The sequence below is a fragment of the Anomaloglossus baeobatrachus genome, chromosome 6, assembly GCF_048569485.1.
Source record: "Anomaloglossus baeobatrachus isolate aAnoBae1 chromosome 6, aAnoBae1.hap1, whole genome shotgun sequence".
Classification (NCBI taxonomy): Eukaryota; Metazoa; Chordata; class Amphibia; order Anura; family Aromobatidae; genus Anomaloglossus; species Anomaloglossus baeobatrachus.
Genome location: NC_134358.1, coordinates 388,558,233 through 388,577,589, shown reverse-complemented (window position 1 = coordinate 388,577,589; position 19,357 = coordinate 388,558,233). Strand labels below are relative to the sequence as shown.

General features: G+C 40.2%; 1 protein-coding gene across 1 annotated transcript in view; it reads right to left on the bottom strand.

The window, feature by feature from the left end:
- Positions 1-438: 438 nt before the first annotated feature.
- AVL9 (AVL9 cell migration associated) overlaps positions 439-19,357 on the bottom strand; it is a 128,365-nt gene continuing 109,446 nt past the window's right edge. The window contains exons 11-16 of the mRNA XM_075315092.1: positions 14,624-14,758; positions 13,505-13,724; positions 12,652-12,769; positions 4,581-4,634; positions 4,391-4,479; positions 439-3,339 (exon numbers count right to left, since the gene is read on the bottom strand). Coding sequence (XP_075171207.1) covers positions 3,233-3,339; positions 4,391-4,479; positions 4,581-4,634; positions 12,652-12,769; positions 13,505-13,724; positions 14,624-14,758 — 723 coding nt within the window. The 3' untranslated portion in view covers positions 439-3,232. The remainder of the gene's footprint in view (positions 3,340-4,390; positions 4,480-4,580; positions 4,635-12,651; positions 12,770-13,504; positions 13,725-14,623; positions 14,759-19,357) is intronic.

Below are 19,357 nucleotides of genomic sequence, written 5' to 3'. Positions count from 1 at the left end.
AAACATTTAAAAAGAAAAACAGCAAAATATTTCAGCAAGGTAATAAATGCAGTAGTTCAAATAATACACAGCCAAAATGTTTTCTGCTAAGAGAACTGTACTCCTAGTAGTTATAGCAGCAGGCCTTGCCATCTCAGAAAGTACATCTTAGAATACCAGCATTCTACCCAGGTAGCATACACCTTATAGCAAAAAAATATCAGGACCCAATGATCAAAAAAAATATGCAATAGATCTGATTTCCACACTTACCTAAAACTAAATCATTAAACTCTCTAAATATATATATATATATATATATATATATATATATATATATATATATATATATATATATATATATATATATATATGTGTATGTATGTATATATATATATGTATGTATATATATATATATATATATATATATATATATATATATATATATATTTTTTTTTTTTAAAAATTTTCCCTTATTGATAGTTGTATATAAACTCTAAATTCAAGGGTAAAATATAGAAAGAAAGCTTGACACTTGTGGTAACAATCCCAGTTTTGCCTTCAAGGGGATTCCTTTTTGTGTCAATAGAGCATAAAAAAATATTCGGTATTTATTTTATTAATACACTTACTGATCCTGCCAACAAACCCCACCCCTGGTCCTCTTCTAGAAGTGGCTGGGGACCCCAGGGGAGGTCATCTTGCTTTTCCTTCCTGCAAGGAAAGGAATATGATCACTGCAGCCAATCACTGGGGGTGCAGCGACAATAACGCATCATTACCATTATTGGCTGCAGCATCATGACTGGTTAAGCCATGTCTTTTTTTCAATCTACCGTGTATAATTATATATGTTAGACTCATATCCATATCACCTGAACAGGATATAGAGAGACAATCAATACTGTTTGGATTTCTTTTAGCTATGTCCTTCAAAAAATCCAAGCGTTAAAATATACTTAAAAACAGCAGATACACATGGGGTTGTGGTCTGATATGAGCTGGTGGTACTTGTTTTTGCCACTCAGTAGTACAACCCGAACACATGGGGGAGCAACACAGCAATAATAATTTACTTGTTGAATGGTTATTTTGGGTATACGCAACTATAAATTAAAGGAAAGACAATACAAATATTTGTGTTCTACATTGTGTTTTGCCTAGTACAGGGTCATACATTTCGTCCGGTGACACGGCTTGAAAGGGTTGTAAAGAAAACCATGTCAGCTTTCTTCTAAACGGCTTCAGTATAAAAGCAGCAATGACAAGTTCTGCAACATTCTATATACTTTGCATTTCTGTTCCCCAACGCTTCAAAGTCTATGACAGCTGCCTGTGATAATGGAACCATAAGTGTTCTAGACCAAGTATGGTTGCACAACTATTGAAAAGGGTTTTCCACTGCTAGAACAACCTCTTCTCATTCCCCAGGTTTGCCCCTGTTAAAAAAAAAAAAAAAAAAAAAAAAAAAGCTTATACTCACCTCTGGTGCTGGAACCATTCCAGTGGTGCGGGGCTCAGGTGAGAACACAACCTAACAAGCCCCACGCCCAATCACCGCCGCCTTTGGATGAATAAATAACCAATAGGAACAGAGCGCTGCAGCTGCCCCCCCCACTTACTGTGTTTATATTTTAACGGGGGTAAACATGGGAATAAGAAGTTGTCCAAGTAGTGGACAACCCCTTTAAAGTATTATTATTAAAAAAAAAAAAAAGTAATTTTCAGATGATTGCATTCAGGTTTAGCTCTAATGCCAACTGGGTGACAATTACCCAAAGCTCCATTCATACAACCGTATGATACGTCTGTAGGTTATTCATTTTTTTTCCTCGGACAGCACACTGAACCAAATAGTTTCATTGATCCATACACACCTGACATAAAATCGGATCCAGGTGTCTAATCCATGAGACTCAGTGCATGTCCTTTTCTCATAAGTTCTGCAGATCACACAGCCATTAAACTCTATGGAAATCCTATCATCATCCCAATTTTAAAAACTGAAGGAGGTAGATTGTGTAAACTTTTATCTTTCTATTGGGAATCTATCATCAGTTTTTTGCTATGTAAGCTGAAGAGAGCATGCTGCAAGGGTTAACACATAAAATTCAAGGATGCCTGTCTTGTCAAAGCAGTCCGGCATGCCTTCTCCTCTGATTGTACATTGACACCTCACGGTCAATCTTTATTGAGAGCCTGCTGTGGCTGGGGCAGCTCTCTCAGCACTGCAACATGGCTAAATCTAAATATTCTGATTGTGTCAGAACAGCTGCACTCAGTAATTAAGTCATACATCACTGGATTCAGGACTTCTTCACCTACACTCAGATGAGATAGCAAAAACTTGCTGACAGATTCCCTTTAACAATGGATCATAAACAGATGAAATACTAAAAACAAAGTATGGCTTCCATGTTTCATCTGTTTTATATGGATCCCCATTAATTGTAATGACCAAGTCTTATCTACAAAATGGGTAAGAATAGCACATGCTTCGAGTCAAAATGGACATGATATGTGGATCCATTTTTACAATAGACGTGCGTATACATCAATTAAACCCTATGGATCCGTGTACAATTCAAAAAAAAAAAAAAAAAGTACATGGACATGTGAATGTAGCCTGAGGGGGGAAAAAGGCCAGATGAAACAGATGTATAGAAATACATTTGATTCACCCATCAGCTAAACAATGTGCAATGTAAATGCTTCAAAGCCAACTTCAACAGTATTTTGTGATTTCAATGAATGGTACAACTGCTGCAGTGTAAAGTTGGGCATACACATTCCTACCGATCTCCTATACAAATTCAAGCTCAGCTTTGCCTAGAGCTTAAGTGTTTTTAGTGGGGGGAGGAGGAAGGGAGTAAAGCCCATGAGAGGCATCCCACATGCTGAAATCTGACAGCATGCTCCACGTTCTTCCCAACACCTGATGTCAGGGTGAGAGTTCTGATACCACCATACACATTAATTGGTTGTTCAGTCCAGCCTAAATCCACAGGAGTGGCCGACATACTATTATGGCCACCTTAAACCTGCTTTCACACTACTGTACGTTCATACTTGCAAGGACGATATATTTTTTATTTGCCAGAAACCAGAGTGAATCAATCATAGGGAGAAGGCAAATAATAAACACAGAATCCTCAAAAAGACATTTACAGAGGCGAGTGAGACCTCAGAAGAGCATACAAGTGACTTATGCATAAAAATCTGAACAGATACAAAATCCACAACAGTCTACTCTTCAGTGCTTCTCTTCTTGCTGTTCCTGGGTTGATGGTTGAGAGAAGGTAGAGAGCCAGGAGGACATTGCAGATTTTGCACTGATCAAAGCACCTCCAACTGACTGACCTGTGTAAACATAAGGAAACTGGGTCAATGCTTGTGACAACATAGATATGTGGGTTTTTCTTTGTAGCATTTTATCTGGTGTGTCATGGGAAAAATCATAAATCTATGAAATCTCTCTCTAAAGGGACATACATCCACCCACCAACACACTGAAAAGATGGGATCAATCTTAAATACTGAGGTGAGAAAGATTAATTAAGTAAAGAAAGGACTCTTCATTGAAACTAGGACCCCTGGTGTGGACAAATAATTAAAACTAGTATGAAATACAGCCAGTCTGAATTATATGTACATATGGGAAGAGAGAATAGCCTTTATCAGAAACTAACTGTTCACTTCAAACCAGGGTCCTAGTCAATCAGGCACCAGCATACAGTTATAAATATTGGGGGTGCACATAGGTCCTACAGTTATGGGAAGTACATCTTTGACACCGTGATCACCAGAGGAAAAACATGAAAAGGTTCTCATAATTGTGAGGTCAAAAAATCATTCCCAAATTAATATCTGCCAACTAGATGATACAAGCCCTGTCATGTTTCTCATTTAAGAACAGGTAAATTCATGATAGGAAAGATGACTTAATATCTCCCACCTGTGACCTCCAGTTGCCAAGATATCACATACATATATACGAGATCCATGTTTCATTTATCCTTCCCACAAGGAAACTGAAGACTTCATTAGACAGGAAAGATTAGGTATTTCTGTTATTTTCTCCCTTTTTATAACTGCTTTGCATATTTGCGTCTCATTAACAAGTTTGATCTTTGTATGCTCTAAAGAATCCATAGCCTTACAGAGAGTGTGTGACCCTGTTACTTTCACACAGTAGTATATTATGGGGACTGATCACCCTGTGTGTTTGAGGAATGGTGGCAGCGTGTTTGGTAGCTGGGGTGTCTGGACTGTATGCTCATTTGAAAGCCTATAAACAAAGGTTGAGAGCTGGATTGAGTGAGAGATAAATAAATTAATTCTTGCAGGTGCATCCCACGTGATAGCCTGAGACGTGTGTACGTGACAAATAAATATCACTATTTCCTCTTACCCACTGCTTTACCCGTCTGAACCATGTTACGGCTTGTGGTGACAACAGCATTGCCAAGCTTCTTTCCTCTTTCACTGTTTTGGACTGAGCTTTAAAATAAAAAAGTGATGTGTTAATTTATATAAAGTCCGTCAATAAAAATAATGCTTCTAATAAGCTAGGAAATGACATCTAGAAAATCAGTACTTACTGTGAAAGCCTTAGCTTTACATCCGATACACTATAATTGCCCTGAAAAGGATGACTGAAAGACAAAATGTTATAGACAGATAAAGATTAGAGATATAATACGTTATTGGTGATGATAATGGAAAACGAAGACAGGATCATAGTGCCATCAGTTCTCCTTGCAGACAGTTACACGGATATCCATGTCAGAATGGCTGCATAATCAAGTCCAACTTAAGAATCTAAGTGTATTCAATCTCCACCTTACAGAGCCTGACTGTTGCAGCTTGTCCTGAGCAGTGTGAGATCTTTGCAGAGAGGGGGGATATTGAAGAGCGGTGTCTAATAATAATAATAATAATACAATTCTGACAAGGATTATTAAAGTATGCACATCTCAAGAATACAGCTTGTACATGAAATATGGAAAATATGTAGAAACAGAAAAAATTGGGAAAAGGGGAAATGCTTTTTCATAGCAAAGTTTATTATTCATATTGGTTTCCAATAGAAAAACAAAAAACAAAACTTATTTTGGACAGATTAATTGTGACTTGTGTAATTTTTGGAGTAACAAGTTAAACTTTTGGCACACTTTGTTTTGTGTAAAAATGTGCGACTTTTTCAGTATGCCATATTTCTTTAAAAAAGTAGTTAAGGCTTAGTAAGAGCAAGTATGGTCTCCAAAAGAGTCAACAAATTGACTTATTTTAAATGGGTCCAGAGTGTGCTCTAAATATAATAAAAGAGCACATACTCACTCACCAATCATCTGCCTATCCTCTACACTGTTACCTGGGTCACTTGCCGGTTTCCGCTCTTCCTCCTCCAGTGTTGTCAACCTGTGACAGATCCAGCCAAATTGGTGGCTGATCGATAGGGGAGTATGTGTATTTCATAATATATAAGAGCAAATTCAAGCTATTTATACAGAGAGGAAAAAAAAAAAAAATTCCCAACCTCTAACGTTGAAGACACAAGTCCATCGATATTAACCTATTACTTGTGATCAGCGAGAGTACTGGTCACTACTCAATTCAGCATCGAGACCTAAGATCCTGCAATGCCCTTCACTTGAGGTAACAGACATGGCTAAATCAGAACTATACTACATTTCTAATTGGAGGTATTTGCTAATATTATTATTATTATTATTATTATTACTACTACTACACCTATATCATATTGGGATAGGATCTTGGAGATGGGAACACCCCTTTAAGGCTACATTCATACGTTTAGTATTTGGTCAGTTTTACATCAGTAATTGTAAGCTTTATACTTTCCACATTTCTGCAATTTTTCCCAGAAATGTTAGAATAAATTGACAAATGGATGTTAATTTCCCTTCTCAAAAGGGGTGAATGGCTACATAGTGCTGATTGGACAGTGCCACAAAGAGTCACAGAGTTGTTAACGAAGTAATACATTTATAGTAGGAATAATACAGGAATGGCACAATGTGAAGTTATCAGATAAGGGATTACAGAATTGTCATATTATGGAGAATACAATTAAGTAATACAGGCATGTCATTTTTAAAAGAGACTCCAGATTCCCGAAGCATCATAGCACAGCATAAAGTTCTGTGTAATGCGATTTGTAACACTAAACAGATGAAAGAGGGTTCAGTTTGGGGGACACAGCTTATTGACAAGCGGAATGGTAACAGTCAGTTTATTCATGTTTTCAGAATAATTAAAAGAACTACACATTGTATATATCTAAAAAGGTGTTCCTAAATACATGTACAAATATTAACTGAAAAGATACTCTGGCGTCAGTAAATAAATGGTATCCTTTAAATAAGGTTCTGCAATTTACTTTCCTGATCAATTTTTCAAGGTTTTTTTAAGATGTCTGCTTGCTGCAATTTAGAAATAACATTTATTGACCACTACCAGGAAATAAATCAGTCTTGCTGATGTGACTGGCGCAAAGGTACTGTAAGGATTAGCTGTTGTACAGCACCCACGCGCTGTCTAGTGCCGAGCTTTGCTCATCACATGATATCACTCGACAGAAAATAACCACAAACAAATATATAACAACGGTTATGCATTCAGACAGAAGTACAGTGCCTTGCGAAAGTATTCGGCTCCCTTGAATTTTTCAACCTTTTCCCACATTTCAGTCTTCAAACATAAAGATAAAAAATGTAAATGTTATGGTGAAGAATCAACAACAAGTGGGGCACAATTGTGAAGTTGAATGAACTGTTTGCTTATTTTAAACTTTTCTAAAAAATAAATAACTGAAAAGTGGGGCGTGCAATATTATTCACCCCCTTTACTTTCAGTGCAGCAAACTCACTCCAGAAGTTCATTGAGGATCTCTGAATTATTCAATGTTGTCCTAAATGACTGATGATGATAAATATCCACCTGTGTGTAATTAAGTCTCTGTATAAATGCACCTGCTCTGTGATAGTCTCAGTGTTCTGTTTAAAGCGCAGATAGCATCATGAAGACCAAGGAACACAACAGGCAGGTCCGTGATACTGTTGTGGAGACGTTTAAAGCCAGATTTGGTTACAAAAAGATTTCCAAAACTTTAAACATCCCAAGGAGCACTGTGTAAGCGATCATATTGTAATGGAAGGCGTATCATACCACTGCAAATCTACCAAGACGCCGGCCAGCTTTTCATCTCAAACAAGGAGAAGACTGATCAGAGATGCAGCCAAGAGGCCCATGATTACTCTGGATGAACTGCAAAGATCTACAGCTGAGAAGGGAGAGTCTGTCCATAGGACAACAATCAGTTATACACTGCACAAATCTGGTCTTTATGGAAGAGTGGCAAGAAGAAAGCCATTTCTCAAAGATAGCCATAAAAAGTGTCATTTAAAGTTTGCCACAAGCCACCTGGGGGAGACACCAAACATGTGGAAGAAGATACTCTGGTCAGATGAAACCAAAATCGAACTTTTTGGGCACAATGCTAAACGATATGTTTGGCGTAAAAGCAACACAGCTCATCACCCTGAACACACCATCCCCACTGTCAAACATGGTGGTGGCAGCATCATGGTTTGGGCATGCTTTGCTTCAGCAGGGACAGAGAAGATGGTAAAAAAATGGATGGGAAGATGGATGGAGACAAATACAGGACGATTCTTGAAGAAAACCTGTTGGAGTCTGCAAAAGACCTGAGACTGGGACGGAGATTTGTCTTCCAACAAGACAATGATCCCAAACAAAGGAAAATCTACAATGGAATGGTTCATAAACAAACGCATCCAGGTGTTAGAATGGCCAAGTCACAGTCCAGACCTGAATCCAATCAAGAATCTGTGGAAAGAGCTGAAAACTACTGTTCACAAACGCTCTCCATCCAACCTCACTCAGCTCCAGCTGTTTGCAAAGGAAGAATGGGCAAGAATTTTATTCAGTCTCTCGATGTGCAAAACTGATAGAGACATGCCCCAAGCGACTTCCAGCTGTAATCGCAGCAAAAGATAGCGCTACAAAGTATTAACTTAAAGCTGACAAATAATATTACACGCCCCAATTTTCAGTTTTTTATTTTTTTACAAAAATGTAAAATAAGCAATAAATATTGTTCACCTTCACAATTGTGTCCCACTTGTTGTTGATTCACCACCATAAAATTTAATTGTTTTTTAAATTCTTTATTAAACATTTTAGAATACAACATAGATGGGTAGGGAACCATCATGACACTTTTTCTTTAAGTCTGAAGCCTGAAATGTGGGAAAAGGTTGAAAAATTCAAGGGTGCCGAATACTTTCGCAAGGCACTGTACATAGGGATTTCACTACCGACTGGCTAGGTTTACTCTGGATAAATGTCATACAGCTCATGGCACTTGCTTTTTTCTTATTTGGCGCTGTCCCTAATAGGATCCCCAGTCACTCTCTGCAAGAAAAAATGTTTACTATATATTGATTTGGAAGCATGTAAGTCAAGACACATGCATACCTTGTTGACATAACCTATATATTAATATATTATACAAAGAAGGTGATGTGAGAAAGTGGCTGGTGGCTCACGCCCATACCAGAACTATATGGCCTGCACTCATTAAAGAGCACAAACCACCAGGAATTTCCTATATAAACTAAAGCCAGTGCTATACTGATGCTATCATGCTGATTCTATACATACCTTTAGTTGTGAGTTCGGATGTTTACTTTCTAAAATACAGGCAAGTAAAGCTTGTGAAATTCACTGTCATTTGATGGTTTGTTGCTGCAAAATATCTAATAGGTGGGTGGGATATTGCTAGTTATTCCCGCCCTTGTCTGCCTGACTATCCTTCCTCCCCTCTGTACTTCCTCCCTGCTTCCTAGCCCTGTAATAACAGACAGGAGGAGGAAGGACACGCAGGCAGACAGGGGTGGGAATAACTTTGAAAACTGGACCCACCTATTAGATATTCTGTACCTGCAATCAATCAAGTAACAGTGCATTTCACAAGCTTTACTTGCCTATATTTCAGAAAGTATACATCCAATCTCACAACTAAAGATATGTATAGAATCAGCACGATAGCACCAGTATAGCATTAGCTTTAGTTTATATAGGAAAATCCTGGTGGTTGGTGCGCTTTAATGTTGTTACCCTCATAAAAATAGGCTGTACCATCACTGGCATCACCCTGGAAAATTACACTAAATTTGGGACAAAAGGTTGCAGGCTTCCCATTCTGTCAGAGTCCAGTTTATCATAATATCAAATTTCCGATTCTCTGGCAGAGGTTACTCTTGGTCTAGGGGTCCTTTACTGTAAAGTACCGTATTTTTCGGACTATAAGACGCACCCTTGGTTTTAGAGGAGAAAAGTATGAAAATAAAATTTTAAGCAAAAAATGTGGTCATGACACACTTATGGGGCGAGGATCTGCTGCCTACACTGTTATGGGGGTAATGTCCCCAAATTCTTTGCTAAGGTACCCCATCCTAGTAATGATCCTCCTGCCTTGTATATGTACCCTATCCTGGTATATGCCCTTATCCTGCTATATACTGGCATCCTGCTATATACCCCCATCCTGCTATATGCTCCCCATCCTGATATATGCCCTTATCCTGCTATATACCCCCATCTTGCTATATACCCCCATCCATCCTGCTATATGGCCCCATCCATCCTGCTATATGGCCTCATCCTGCTATATGGCCCCATCCATCCTGCTATATGGCCTCATCCTGCTGCTATATGGCCCCATCCATCCTGCTATATGGCCCCATCCATCCTGCTATATGGCCCCATCCATCCTGCTATATGGCCCCATCCATCCTGCTATATGGCCCCATCCATCCTGCTATATGGCCCCATCCATCCTGCTATATGGCCTTATCCTGCTATATGGCATGTATCCTGTATCACACAAAAAATAAACGTTTATGCTCGCCTTTCCTCGCTCCATGCAGCATCGCTCTCCCCCTGTCTGTGGCGGCAGCAGCACTGCTGACCTGTGTGGAGCAGTCACCGTTCCCCATGATGTCATCGCTGTGCTCACCGCTCGCTACACAGATCAGCTGGCCGGTAGACGGGAGGACATTGCGGTGCTGCAGAGGAATGGTGACGGGTGAGTGTACTGATTCGCTGACCTGTGTGGAGCAGTTCCCCTGCAGCATCGCTATGTCCTCCTGTCTGCCGGCTGATGTGTGGAGAGCGCGCACAGGGATGACGTCATCTCTTGTGCTCACCACTCGCTATACAAATCAGCTAGCCTGCAGGCAGGAGGAGATCGCGGTGCTGCAGGGGAACGGTGACGGGTGAGCGTACCGTACTTATTCACTGCCCCCCGCGCTGATGATGATGCGCGGGGGGACAGTGAATACAGCCGCACATGATCACTCCAGGCTGTAGTTGCCAGGGGTGATCACGGCCGGCTGTTTAATATGTGTGCACCCCCCGCCCATCATTCCGCCCACCTGTTAGCGCTGGCTTCAGCGCTGAGAGATGATGGGCGGGATGATAAGCGTGCATATGTAATGAGCGGGTCCACATGGTCACGGCAGGCTGCTACAGGCTGCTCGTGCCGCCGATGACCCGCTCCACCGCAGCACCCTCATTCCCGGACGCAGCCCTATATTCAGACCATAAGACGCACCCCCCTACTTTCCCCCAACATTTGGGGGGAAAAAAGTGCATCTTATGGTGCGAAAAATACGGTATGTTCTATCATGAAGAATGAATTGTATTATTCAATAGTATACTGTACAGGGGTGAGAAAATTAAAGATCCTGGCCCTCATGTCTCATGTCTGTTATGTCAACCTAATTTCTGCACATGAACTTTAAACACTGTTTTTCTATTACTGGAACACCATTATATCTAGCAATATCGGATCTAGATAGCATTCTTATTATAATAATTTTTGCTCTTGTTCTGCACATCCTGAATAAAGTTAATGTTTTAAAATAAATAATTATTATTGTTGTTATTATTATTATTTATTTATAGAGCACCATTACATGCATACATTATATATATATATATATACACAAACACACATATATACACACTGTATATAATATAATATAATATAATATATATATATAGCAAAAATTAGGTGCCCACTGCAAAATTGTCAGTTTTTCTGATCTTGCTCTAGATTATATTTAGTATATTTTTGAGTAAAATGTAAATTGTTTGTTTATTCTATAAAATACTGACAACATGTCTCCAAATTTCCAAGCAAGTCAAAAGCAGTGTGAAAGTCTGGTGGAAAGCACGCCAAGACACATGAAAGCTGTGATTAAAAATTATGGTTATTCCACAAACTATTGATTTCTGAACTCTTTCAGAGTTAAAACATTATTAGTATTGTCGTTTCTAAAGGATTATGAACTTGTTTTCTTTGCATTATTTGAGGTTTGAAAGCGAGGAATTTTTTGTTATTTTGCCCATTTTTCAGAAAATACATAATTTATTGCTTGGAAATTCGGAGACATGTCAGTAATTTATAGAATAAAAGAACAATTTACATTTTACTGAAAAATATACCTATAAAGAGAAAAATCAGAAAAACTGACAATTTTGCAGTGGTCTCTGTGTATGCACAATATATATATATATATATATATATATATATATATATATATATATATATATATATATATAAATATATATTGTGACGTAGCGACCACCAACGTGGTAAATGGTCGCTATATGTTACAGTGGAGAAGGTATCTGCGATATCTAGACGGTAAAGGTTGCTATGGGACTTGTAGTCCACAAAGGCTTCTTGCTACACATAAGGGTCAGGTTCCCTTTAACAATCACAAGGTGCTCTGCAGGGCTGAGATTCACAGACCTCCACCTGTGGGTGTGGCCAGCTTGATATAGGAGACTGGCAATGTGTATTTGGAGAGAGTGAGAGCAGAGCCCAGAACTCTGCATGGAGCATCCTGTGTGGAGGTTCAGCACAGGACTCAGATATTCAGACTGAGGTGAGTGCAGCCAGACTAGGGCTGTATGGCCGAACCTCTCCTGGAGGAGACACAGACCCAGTGGTCTGCAGAGGGCCCTGGGGCCAAGAAGGAACCTCAGCTAGAGGTGTCTGCTACCCGGTGCCAGAGAGAGAAGAAAGTGGTTAAAACTCCCACTATGATCTTGTACTAGAGTCTGCTCTGTAAGCTGCAGAGCCGGAAGCCTGGAAAAGCTCTGCTCTGTAAGCTGCAGAGCCGGAAGCCTGGAAAAGATCCAGGCCGGCGTGGAGCGATTATAAGTTTGTGGACCCTCCTGGAACAGCCGAACGGGGCATCGTAAGACCGTCTCCTACGGCAAAGGGTGCCTGTGTGACGGGGACCCGTATGGACGGTGCATATCCCGGCTGTGTTCCGGGTCCATTTACATGTACAGCGAGGACAATAAAGCTGTTTTGATCGGACTATTTGAGTCACGGCGTCTTTGTGGTCCTGGGGGACCCCCACCCCGCTACTATATATATATATATATATATATATATATATATATATATATATATATATATATATATATATATATATATATATATATATATATATACATATACACACAGTCACACACACAGTCACACACACACCCACGTGTGGGTGTGTGTACACACATTCATTAGCTTTCTCTGTTTAACCTTACCATGGATTCACCTCCGCAAGAGCAGGATGCTTATTGCTGTTCCACACTCTATAGTTGTGTGTTATTTTCCACACTGAAATGAAAGCAGATCCATAGTCTGACAACATCTTCTCATTCTCTGCAAATAAAAAAAAAAAAAAGAAATCCAGTTTGTGGAGTTTTATCATAATCATCCAAGATGCCTGGGATCATTACTGCGGTCCTATGAAGCAGGCTGGCATGCCCAGGTTCCTGGTGTTGCTGTTCTATAGTTTAGACTGATATAGAATTTTAAGACTCCATTCACATGATGAGTATTTGCTGTTGTGAATTTTCTGCACGTACTATGTATATTTGGTAACGAGTTATTTTCATTGCATTTGTGTGCCTTTTTTTACATGCATTTTATTCAGTTTTTGGTCTTCATTAGTACGTGAGGTTTTAAATAAAGCTATGTTGTTTTTGATACTCCCTGGTACTTGGCTTTGACAAAACTTTATTGCTAGTCATATGTGGTTTACATGAGTTTATAGTGCGTTTCTACAGCGCTAAAATGCAAGTGCGTTTTATTAGCTGCGGATTTTCTAATTCTAATGCAATTCTAAGGGAAAAAGCCACACAAGTTTCAGCGTACCCGCAGGAGAAATGTTGTGGAGTTGAAACATGCACCGCAGGTCAGTTTACGGAGAGCAAAAAATCAAAAGGTACATGGGCATGAGAAGTCTATAAATCCCATCCACATTGCTGGAATTGTAAGAAGATTTGTTTATTGCACAGTGAAAATACACAGCGTCAAAAACTCACCAAGAACTTATTCTAAGAAGGAAAATAAATGGCCACTTTACTAGACAATATGGATTTTAATATACGCTACCGGGCTGTGAGGAGGCAGAAAGCAAAGAATGCAGGTAAAGTGCAAACTGTGCCCTGATCCATTCGTCACCACCCTCCCAGCCTGTGCCATCAAGGAAGACATCATCCCTGTTTTCAGTGACATGCTTCACCAAGTGGTCAATGAACCGGAGGTCAGCCGTTGTAGGGTTCAGGATCTTCCTCAGCTCAGGGTCATGGATGTTGAGTTTTGCATCTTCTACCTTAAAAAGCACAATGAGAATTATTACCAAATACTTCAAATATGATTAGCATGCAGTACATATATTAGTATAATATATGTCATACATCAAATCCAAAATCAAATGCCATACCTATAGATAAGCTTTACACATACATCTATCTACAGTATTTTTTGGTTTATAAGACGCACCAGATAATAAAATGCACCCCAAATTTAAAGGAAAAAAAGGGACAAAAAAAAAAAAAAGGTCCGTCTTACAATCCAGTGGTGTCTTACCGTGAGTGGGCGCGACGGTTGTGGAGCAGGGTCACAGGAGGCAGGGGCGGTCGTGGAATAGGGTGATGCTGCAGGTGCTACAGGCGCTGTGCTGGAGCTGCAGGCCAAGGGAGCTGCGCTGTGCTGGAGCTCTCAGCTCAAGATCTCATCTGCGCACGTGCCGCCTCCGGCCCACTGATCTCCCAGCAGCGGACTTAAGTAAAATGACACCTGGAGGTGGAATGTGCACAGAGGTGATCTTGAGCTGAGAGCAACATCTGCAGTGCACACGCACCAACTCCGGGCGTCAATATTTTGAAGTTTGCACCCCCGACATTTTCAGGATGGCGCCCGCAGCCTCAGCACAGCACAGCGCCCTCGGCCTGCAGCCCTAGCACAGCAAGCCCCAGCACATCGGCAGCAGCCCCAGCACAGCACAGTTCTTATAATCCAAAATATACGGTATATATACACACACACACACACACACACACACACACACACACACACACCTCAAACAAATATTTTAAAATAAGAAAATAAAACAAGAGACAGACAAAAACACAAAGATAGAAAGAGACAGTTACTATCCCAGGCAACGCCGGGTACTACAGCTAGTAACACAATAAAACAAGAATCTAGGATGCAAGCAATACTACTTACCTCAACAATGGCATCACTTAGATGTTTCTGCTGCCGAAAGAGGATGTTGGTGGCTCCAGCTACAAATCCACGGATACTAACATCAGAGAGCAGGTGATGCTGTTGCAGGGCCATGTACGGTAAACACAAGTAACCCTAAAATAAAACTACACGTTAGAAAATGAAACAGAGAGGCGCTTTGAAAGAATTCTACAATCTAATCTCCCCATGATAAAGCTTTTTAGATTTTGATATAGTTAAGTACTTAAATCAAATGAATAAAAAAAAAAGTTAGTTACCTAACCACAGGATGGAGGTTAAAGGTACCGTCACACTAAGCGACGCTCCAGCGATCCAACCAGCAACCTGACCTGGCAGGGATTGCTGGAGCGTTGCTACACGGGTGTCCGTCTGCAGAAACCCTACGTTCGGGTGTCCGTCTGCAGAAACGTATATGTGCACAAAATTGCACAAAACAGAGCACACGCTAACGCAGTGTGCTCCATAACAGTGAATGGCCCTGTCTGGCGCATGCGTCCGGAGCATGTTTTGCAGATTGGGGGAGGGGCGGTCCGGACGGATGCCGCGACGGGACCTGTGGACGTAGAGAAAAACGCAATGTGAAAGGGGCCTAAGGCTTTACAGAGGGCATATCGTGTCAAAGAAATCTCAAAAAAAATTTAAAAAATTAAAAAACAAACCCCCAGCATGTAGTCCCTCTTATTTTGACACACAATCAAGATAAGCACACGGCTGAGGGCTGCAGCCTTTAGCCGCATGCTTTGTCTGTACTGGGTATCATAATATGGGTGGCTCTACGCCAATTTATTTATTTTTACTGCAGTAGAAATGCACACACAGGGCCTCCGATTAGTTGCAGTGTTGCAGTCAGACATACTGTAATGCGCCCCCATCCTAATTCACAGCATGTCTGACTGCAACTAATCAGATACGGGGACTGCTGGTGGAAGCAGTGAATATGTATGAAGGATAATGAGCAAACCCGGAAGTAGTGTTCGAGCCGCGTGGAGACTAAGTAGAACGTTCTTGCTCCAATGCCCTATCCCTTCTACTACCATTTTAAACCGCCGCCGGATTCTGGTTACCATAGACTTCTATGTAGATTTGCGTCCGGCCAGATATCCGGGCTGAAACCGTTTTTTTGTAATGCGATTGCACCAGTCAATCATAGGTATCTACGGGTCCGCCCATTACTAGTGCCGACACAAGACTGATCTGTACATTCCTCTCTCTCTCTCTCTGTCAGTTTGTGAAACATTGAATGAAGCACAGTGTGCATGGGTGAATGCTGCACCAAAGGAAGGACACATTTACCCGTGGGGATCTCAATAGTGATGGCTGAACTCCCTGATGTTCACGTTCAGGAGCCTCGCCCGAACGATTTGTAAAGATCGAGTTTGAGTTTTGAGACAACGCAAACTTGCGTCCGAACACCGAACTCGGGCTTTACAATTATGGGATGGGGTGGGCGGCTGTAAAATAAAGAATATAGTTGATAATAAACATTGTCATACTTACTGGTCCCGCAACGCGTCCTGCAGACTGTCTCATTGTAGTGCCCTCCCGGTAACCAGCACTGACTTACAGGACCTTGCGTGAGGTCATAGCCATGTGACCAGTCAGGTGTGAATGTTGTATTACCTCTTTTGTTACAGACTGGTCCCATGGCTATGACGTCACGGAAGGTCCTGTTAACTGAACTTTGACTGTCACTGTGCGAGTGTTGCATCGGCATCACCCAGTATGGCCGCACACTCTCCTGACAGGAGCGGTCAGCTGCATGTATTTCCATGCAGCTGAGGCGCTCCTGCCCGGAGAGCGTCAGGCCTTAGCGGCTGATCCCGATGCGAGACGCAAGTGGAATCATACCCTCACTGCCAGCCTGCTTCTCACACTGTATAGACGCTGTCTGTACAGATCGATGTAGCAGATCTGACAATACTCTCTCTGCTTCTCTCTGTATAGCCGCTTATCTTTACAGAATGATGAAGCAGAGTTGACACGGCTCTCCCTGTGGACTACGACAGACAAAGAATTTTTTTTTTAATAAAGATGGAATCTCTAAAAGTTATTTTTTTTTTAATTTCTAATAAAAAAAAAATTATCTGCGTTTTTTTTTTACTGTTTACTAGAAATTCATGGTGGCCATGTCTAATTTGGCGTTACACCATGAATTTAAGGCTTAGTACCATCTGAGAATACAAAGCTGGTATTAACCCCTTTATTACCAGACCCGCTGGACGAGCCAGGTAAAGCACCTGGAAATGGCGCTAAGAAAATGCGCCATTTCCAGGGGCGGCTGCGGGCTGCGAAGAATCCCAGCCCCCAGCTGCCTGGTTTTACCTGACTAGCGATCAAAATACAGCGGGAGCCCAAGCATTTTTGTTTATTTTTTTTTAAATTATTATAAAAAACAAAAACAAAAAAAAAAAAATTAATGGGCTTTCCTGTATTTTGGTTGCCAGCCAAGGTAGAGCCAGGCAGATGAGGGTGGCAACCCGTAGCCGTCCGCTTTATCTGCGCTGAGAATCAATAATACTGCGGAGTGCTACGTCATTTTTTTAAATTTATTTTTATACAACTATTTGGGTATGGTGCTATTGAAGTGTATACACTATATATATTTGGCATATGTGCAATATTTTGATATACTTTTTGTGCCTAGTATTTCTATTTTTGATGCCTTTTGTATTTTCCTCCATCATTAGTCCCTGGTAGCAAGCGAGAGACATATAAATGTCGTCCTCTATATGCATACTGCCTTGATGTCAAGATGTTGTACAGTTATATATTTATACATTATATCTTTTTTCTATTTACAGGTGTGTGTATATACATAGATAATATTTACATCTTTGCAGGTTAACAGCTATTTCTTTTCCACCACTGACTATATTGTATTCCACCATTGTTCATTGGTTTCTTATTGAAAAATATTATATTATATCTATATGGATGTTTGATCGCAATTTTCTTTTCGTTCTCCTTAGTTGTCACGCGATTTGTCCATTTCAATTTTAGTCCATATAATTTATGCATTATTTTTTATCGTTATGTATTTTCTATATTTATGATCATGCAATTTCCACTACATTTAATTGTGTTCATGGTTAGGACCATGCATATAGTCACAGATAGTTTGTTGGTAGTGGTGACAACCATGGATACCTAATGTCATGCACATGAGCTAAACAACAGTGAATCAGGAGAACTCTACTACATTTCTAATTGGAGGTATTTGATAATATTATTACACCTACCACATAGGGATAGGATCTTTGTGATCGGAATACTCCTTTAACAAATTATTTGGGCTACAAATTATAGTTATATTGAATCAGCAATTAGCTTGTAGCACAATATTCAGGACATCGCACTCATTTGAAGGATGAAACGTTATACTGACTAGTTTTGTGTATGTTGTCGCTGGAGGGCTGTACAGGGTGAGTGACCAATACAGGGACAACATTGGTCTGAACAAGAAACTTTTTTTATTATCACCCTCCTTACCAATGGTAGAGGGTTTGGTTTGTTTTTTTTTTACTAAAGAAAAAAGCCGGTGTAGCAGGCCAAATTAACCCTTGCCTAGATTAAACCCAGGCCAGAGTATAACCCAGGGATTACCTATCCTAGGTTTAACCTATACCCCGGGAAGTAAAATAGCCTAAACCAAAGTATATGCCACTGGCCGGAGTACACCCATCTAACGGGAAACCGCCTGACCCAGACAATGTAGGATAAAACAAAATGAGCAAATACTATTTATTTTCTTACTGCAGGGAATTTCCTCCTTTTCTTTTTATTCTAGGTTTTGTCTATTTTCTAAGGAATAACGGCAAAAAACTGCAAGGTGACAGCAATGTATGAACGCTGCATAAATGACCCAGAAGATTAGATTTGCAACTGCTGCAACTCATCACTCAGAGCTTAATTAGAAGACAAGAGGACGCTGACGTGAAAATGTACTGGTATATGGAAAGCTGATATTTGTGGTTTATTCATTTGTATTATGTGCAGGTATGTGCATGTATCAAAAATAAAGATCAGACAGCATCAAACCACAGATCAGCCTATGGTGTGCAAGCCCACCTAAAACAGAACCATCCCCAGGCCTTTACATAGTCCAAAATGACTAGAGTGAGATGGAAACAGCACACAAAGTATAAAATTATTATTTTATTCTTCCATCACTGATACGGAGAGACAGCAATGTTCCAACACCAACCCTCAGATGGATCTCTGTCAAGCTGTAACCAATTATTTGGATGTTGTCGCCATCCTTATCTAGTATGTGGATATGTGCATGAGGAATATATAGGAGTATGAACTGTACACATTTCAAGCTTCATGATCACACCTGTCACTTGTACATCAGATTGTCCTTACTGAAAATTAGCTGTGGTGGTGATGTGGATGAGAATTTATGAAATTTCATCCATATGAGGAGTAGAAAATCCAGTGTAGGATTTAGGTTTCTCAATTTGATATACTTTTACTTCTAATATTACCCCTTGGACAGCAAATCTTCAGTTTCTAAAAGTATCTGACCTTTTTGGATTTACATATGCTATAAACATTACTTGTTATGCATGTTTTACAAAAAAAGGCTAAAATGCAAAATTGCATAGAGACACCCAATGTTGTATAGTGCAGAGTGGCATTTTCACAATGTGCCAGTACTTTCAGAGAATAGATTGGTAAGGTGATATACATACTTCATGCATTATTTACAGA